At 33.3% G+C, this 6,567-nt stretch overlaps 1 protein-coding gene across 1 annotated transcript; it reads left to right on the top strand.

Annotated features, from left to right (window-relative positions):
- Positions 1-2,894: 2,894 nt before the first annotated feature.
- Positions 2,895-5,178, top strand: LOC130507478 (protein RGF1 INDUCIBLE TRANSCRIPTION FACTOR 1-like). The gene is made up of 4 exons (XM_057002185.1): positions 2,895-3,053; positions 3,344-3,535; positions 3,656-3,871; positions 4,597-5,178. The coding sequence occupies exons 1-4, from the start codon at positions 3,051-3,053 to the stop codon at positions 4,831-4,833; spliced, it is 648 nt and encodes a 215-aa protein (XP_056858165.1). The 5' UTR covers positions 2,895-3,050; the 3' UTR covers positions 4,834-5,178.
- The last annotated feature ends 1,389 nt before the right edge of the window (positions 5,179-6,567 follow it).

The raw sequence follows: 6,567 nt of genomic DNA, 5'->3' as shown, positions 1-6,567 counted from the left end.
TTAGTCATTTATGGTAATTCTGTAGGTTTTACTTAAGGAAAGAAAAGAAAATAATAATTATATCTACCGGAACAATCATAAATGATTCTATCGTAAATATCATATCATCATATCATATAGTTTAACCAACAAATCTATCTAGCAACATATAAAAATCGAATGTGGACCTACTAATTTCAATTAAATTTAATTGACTACCTAATTGAGTGACACCTAAGCATTGGAGTCTTTTTTAATTATTACAAAATTGAGGTTACAATTTTTCAAATGTTTCTCCTTTAATATATAGGGGATTGCTTCAAAAACGGAGGAGCTACAATTTCCTTACTCCGACAAGATTTTAACTCAAACAGAAGCAGATGAGGATTTTCTATTATCTTAATCTTCTTAGAGATGATTTTGTATAATAATTATAGGAACCGAGAAGAAAATATGAGCTGCGAAATCCCTTAAGCTGCATACATATAGGGTTTGAAAACAGTTGACGAAGCCATGGGAGGCGAAAGCATTTCGTATTTTTCTCAGACCAATTAAATGTTTTGCTTTGTTTGGATATGTGACCCATGTAAATCAGGGCAACATAACCAGCACTCACATCATCTCCTCCCTTCCGCCTTCGTCGACTCAAATTACACCTCTTTCACAGTTTTGTAACCGACAAAATTAAGCCGAGACACCACTCCTTGGCAATTATTTTTGATGTTTGTGATTCGTTTTTAATCTGTAGTTAGACACAACATCTTAATCATTTTGTGACTCACAGAATTCTACTTTATTTCTTTGGCCTTCACTCTAGTGATTGCGGTAGTTGTTGATTCGATTTGATTTTAGTTGTTCTAATAAACGACATGTTTCTTAGTACTGTGCTACGACTTCTCTTTCATCACATGAACTTATTTCGTTATTTGTCTACAATAAGCTGATTGATTCATAACTTTTGTACTTTGGTTAAGAAGGGCTCATATTGAGGAGCTCTAAGAAGTGAAGCTTTTCAACAATCACTTTTTCTCACCTTCATAGTGTCTCTTTTGAAGAAGTTATCCCCGCTCATTGGTGTGGTGCTGCTCTTTATTGACGACAATGTACAGCTTCATAATATCGACCCTCTTAATCCCTTTCCCGTTGTTATATGTAGTCACATATATGAAATTTTCACATGGCTATGTTATTCATTGTTTTTTTTTCTTATATGAGATTTTACCTTGTTAGAAAATCTCTATTTTTCTTTCTCTCGGAAAAGGTTTTGTAATCGCATTATTCCCAATCAATAAAAATGCCTCTGAGCGACTTTCAATCAGATATTTTTCTATCAACTTCTTTTTCGATTTCGTGTGATTAAGCAGTGAATCCGGACCTTCCAGGAAAGTTAGGCTTACTTGACTTTCTTCATGTACTCAGTAAAATCGACGGTGTGAATTTCTGTTCCCACATACATCTCACAGAGAGAAGTAGACATGTGTTGGAATCAAGTTAGACGGAGACCAAACAGAATTGTGCTGGTTAGTCATAGTTGATGCCAACCACCTTTGCGTTGAGCTTATCAACTCATCATACCAGGTTCCTTCCACCACGGTCGCCGGTGCCAATTTCATCACTCTTCAAACATCCACCTTTAAAAAGCATACACAACTTTAATTCCAATCATCTCAAACCATCAATAGTTGGAAAGTTTCATTTAATTACTCATAATGATTACTAATCGTAAGAGAAAAATTATTACTCCCGCGCAGCAGAACGCATGAGCTCGGTGAAAAAAGATGAAGGGCAATTAAAGGAACAGCCGGAATTGGTTTCAAAACCATGTAACTTTGTGGTAAGATGAACAAAACAAAAGAAAAGATCCAAATTTTTAGATAGATTGAAATTTATTTATTTCTAAACAGAAGAAAAGATCTAAAACTGAACGGAAATACACGCAAAAGAAAATAAAAAACTAGTACCCGGTGTATTGTAAATCTCGGCTCCCTCTCTCTCACTAAGAAAACCGCCATGTCTTCAACTCGGAAAGGGAGATATGGGAAGCAGCCATAGTTCTTGCAGGAGTTTGTATGAGTTATGGTCTGGAAGGAGGGATGAATATGTGAGGACCATCAAGTCGAAGACGCTTATTTATAGGTTTATCGCAAAGAATCTGAAGAGATCAAATTTCTGAAGTAATGAGACGTAATTGAAATCAAATTAACTGTGTTTAATTTATGGTTTAAGGGCAAGAAGGTGAATCCGTTACAAAGATCTGGTGTACGACGAATAAACTGTGATTAAAGATTAAAGGTCGGTGTAGAAGACGATACAGAAACGTTTTCTACGTCTAATTTTGTGTCATATTAACTGAGGGCCCAAATATAACTATTATACAAAATCCACACAAATCAATATATAGAAAGCCCAAAAAAATATATACTGTAATAAAGCAAAACGTAGGAGTGAACAGTCTGACATTGCGAACTCTCCTTTCTTGTACAACGCTGATGTGGTGCTTTTTTGTCATCAGCATAAAGAACACACATACTCTCATTCGGTCTCTAAAATCCATGCCGGTAACTCTGCATTCATGTGAACAACAAAAAACGATTGTATCATGGCATTATGTGGCGATTTGTATGAAGAGATGATTCCTTTATATTAGTATAGATAGATATGTTTATATATTACAAATTAATTAATTAAAATATGGAAGTAAAAATCTACATTAAAAAGTGTGTAAGATTACACAACTTGAAATTCGATAATTAGATACCAGGGAACAAGATCTTTTTAGTGGAAATACATGTAACAATAGTAAATGTAAAAAGAAGAAAGTAGGAAACTAAGGAAAGTGGGAGGGTGGGTTCGGTTCATTGAACCCTCCGTATAAAAAGCAATATCTCAGCTTCGGGTTTTAGGTTCGGTAGTAGTCGACTTTTCTGCGGATAAGAACGCCTCTTAGTTCTTGTTTCTACACGCGCTTCTCTCTCTCTCCTCTGCTCTGTTTCCTCAACTCTCTCTCCTTCTGTTTCTCTCACTAAAAACTGGCGATCGAAGAGAATCAACAAGCTATTGTCAGAGAAATCATGGTAATAATAATAGTAGTCCATAAATAGAAATGTTTCAGTTTGTTTTCCTCAAATGGGTTTTCTTCATTTGGTTATAAATGCTCTGTTTCATCTTTACTTCAGAGATCGTTTCAAATTCCTCCAAGAAATCTCATTTTATCAGCTCTGATAATCTTATTTTGCCCAAATGGGTTCTTTCTAATAAGTTCGAATCTTTTCACCCAAACTGATTATGTATTGCTCTCTGTTCCAACAAGATTATTTTCTGGTATGTTTGTTTCTGATCCTCTTGAGATTATTTTTGATTAAAGGGAGCTGAAGAAGAAACCAACAAGAGTTGGCCTCCATGGCTTAAACCTCTGCTTCAAGAGAAGTTCTTTGTACAATGCAAATTACACGCAGATTCACACAAGAGTGAGTGTAATATGTACTGTTTAGACTGTACCAATGGTCCTCTTTGTTCTCTCTGCCTCTCTTTCCACAAGGATCATCAAGCCATTCAGGTTCCTATTTATTTTACTTTCTTTGAAACCATAAAGTTTGAACGTTCTTTTACTGAGAGAGAAAGAGAAAAATGATCATCTTTGGTGATTCTGATATTTGTATGTTGATTAAACTTACAGATAAGGAGATCATCATATCACGATGTGATAAGAGTCTCGGAAATTCAGAAATTTCTGGACATAACAGGAGTTCAGACATATGTGATTAACAGTGCTAAGGTTGTCTTCTTGAACGAGAGACCTCAGCCTCGACCAGGTAAAGGCGTTGTCAACACCTGCCAAGTCTGTTATCGCAGCCTCGTTGATTCCTTCAGATTCTGTTCTCTTGGTTGCAAGGTAAAACGAAATTTTCTCGAGAAAGTGAACAAAGTACAGTGAAAAAGGGTGAAAATACACAGTCAAAAAGATAGAAATTGTATTCAAACTGAAATTTGAAATCATTTGTATTATCTCAAAAATGACTTAGAAATATATTCAATTTAATTAGAAATAATTTAAAATATATTATTATCAAAAATATTTATTTAGTGAATTTTAAAACATTATTATTCTCTCATGAAAATGAGACAAAAAAGAGGTAACTACTTTCATCTTAAAGGAGTATTAACTTGGTTGTAAGCTAACTACTATTCAATTTTTTTGTATTGATTTTTTATTTAGACCGTCTTTTATTCTTCAATCGTTGTTTGATAGAAATTGAGAAAAAGATTTTTTTTGTTGAGTGGGCGAGAAAATGTGGGGTAATTAGTTTACAGAAAAAAAGTGAGGTAATCATAGCCATTCCAAGAAATTGTGGAGTTTGAAAAAAATTGAAATAAAAGCACTTGGGTTGAATATTCCAAGTCAATTTAAAAGCTTCGACCTTAAGCAACCTCTCATTTGAAAGGTCTTTACATTTTCATACGTTTCTTTCGTGGCTTTCGACATCTTTACCTTTGTTGTTTATAGAAGATATTTTATAAGAAAAAGATAATCCTACTATTTACATTGTCCTTTTTTTTTTTNTTGTAAACTAACTATTTACATTGTCGATAATTTATATTATGTTTTCCTTTTACTAGATCTCTGGAACGTCGAAGAATTTCGAGAAAAAAAGAAAGGATTGGACAAACAATATTTCAGATTCTGATGATTCGTATAGCAGTACTACTACTAGTATCGAGAGACTCAAGAAGAACAATGACGTTCTTAATAACAATAGTTTCACGCCATCAACACCACCACTATCGGCCGTAAATGGCCGAATAGTGAAACGAAGGAAAGGAATTCCGCATCGTGCTAAGGACTTCCGATGGTAATGTAGAATTAATGCTAGTAACACTCACCAGTAGTGGGGGGGGGGTATGGGTTTGTATATATATACCTGTAGTGGTCTAAAGCGATGTATAAAGAGAAGCTTAAAGTTGCCAAAAAAAAGAGAAGCTTAACATGATAGTGTGAAATAGTAGATACTAAAGGTTAAAAGTGGGGAAGAAGTGGGGAAGATTATAGAATGAAGAATGAAAGAAATGCTTTTGCCTGTATATTTTAGGCTCAAAGGGTAATATGTAAATACAGAATACTGTTTGTGGATCAAATAATAGTAATAAAAGTATGTGATACAATGCAAATGTTAATGAAATAAAGGCATTTTTAACATTCGATGTACTTGTTTCTTGTCTCTTTTATAGTATCTTATTTATTAATTTCTTTAATTATGATATCAATTTGTATCTTCTTAAAAGTGTATGCATAGCTAACTGATTCATTGAAGAGCCCAGAATAAGAAGAGAGTAACTTCACTTGATCATCTATTTGGTTTTTACTATGGAATCGTCTTCCTAGCTTTTAAAGTTGCCATTTTAAAAATATCTGATTTTAGTGATAGAACTAGTGGTGTGTCAGTGTTATGCGCGGACTGAGTAGCCATATTTTGAGTTATACAAATGAATAAAAGTGAGTTAAAAGGGTATTTATGAAGCTTTATTTTCATACTCGTTGATGATAATCTATTAGGTTTAGTAGTGAAGATTTATTAGAAGGTAATGGTGAACTGTAACAATAGTCATGGTATTTGATATTTAAATTTTGATATTCAACTTTTTCATGTGTGTAGTATTTTTGTTTCTTGTGGTTGTTTTTACGAGAAAGTAACGGTGCGGAAGAAAATTTATATTAATGAGGAGAAATAATTTATAATTATTTAAAAAAAAACCAAAGTAGAGAATAGGAAATAAATGATATTGGAAATTAGAACTTAATAAACCCCCTTATTAGTTATTTTTAATTAAGCTGACATCATAGATTATTTTCTTTACATACCAGACAACTTATTTTTGTGTGAAACCATTGAACAATGCAAGCAAAATGGAACTATGGCCGTAAGTAAGAGAGCAAAAATTGTTACCATTGTTGTAATTTTCGAAGTCGTGATGTTGCGTTTTGGTTGTAGTCTTGATAGTTAGAGTAACTTGAAGACCATTAGCTAAGATATTGATGTCTTCTCTTACTTCATTCATCATGTATTGGGTTGTTTTTTCAATAAGGAATATTGAATCAGGGTGGTGAATGTCATAGTATATGAACATGTATTCCATGCTTTCAGTTATTGAGTCTTTAAAATTATCTTGACTATCGATGATAGATGATAACTGGAAATCAATGATAAATTATTGCGTATTGGATATGTGGATGTAGGCTTGGAGTGTTTGCTTTGGGTTTTCACCTGAAAATCTTGTTTGATCTGAGAATCGATGAGATATAATATTGGTTACTCATTCTTAGACTATTTGTGGGAGCATAAAGTACCGTAGAAATGTATTATATAGGGTGAAGTTAAATAGATGATTTTATTTTCCTCTTCTAACGTTGGTTTTAAGGATCTTTTATGGGCTTTCTGAAAAATTGACTCAAAATTCAAAGTCAAATACAAAACTAATCTATGCTTTTTTTGAATTTTTTTTGGTCATCTTACCCCACAGGTTCGCATTATTCACGAAACTGCCATTAATTTTTTTTCTTTTTTTTTCGAAAGTGACATTTTCACTCTCTCA

This window comes from Raphanus sativus, unplaced genomic scaffold (genome assembly GCF_000801105.2).
Source record: "Raphanus sativus cultivar WK10039 unplaced genomic scaffold, ASM80110v3 Scaffold4589, whole genome shotgun sequence".
Lineage (NCBI taxonomy): Eukaryota > Viridiplantae > Streptophyta > Magnoliopsida > Brassicales > Brassicaceae > Raphanus > Raphanus sativus.
Note: the sequence above shows the minus strand (reverse complement) of the source record. Positions and strands in the feature narration are given on the sequence as shown.

Coding starts and splice junctions, on each gene's coding strand:
- LOC130507478 (XM_057002185.1), top strand. Junction 3,536..3,655: donor AGGATCATCAAGCCATTCAG/GTTCCTATTTAT, acceptor TTAAACTTACAG/ATAAGGAGATCATCATATCA. Junction 3,872..4,596: donor TCTGTTCTCTTGGTTGCAAG/GTAAAACGAAAT, acceptor TCCTTTTACTAG/ATCTCTGGAACGTCGAAGAA.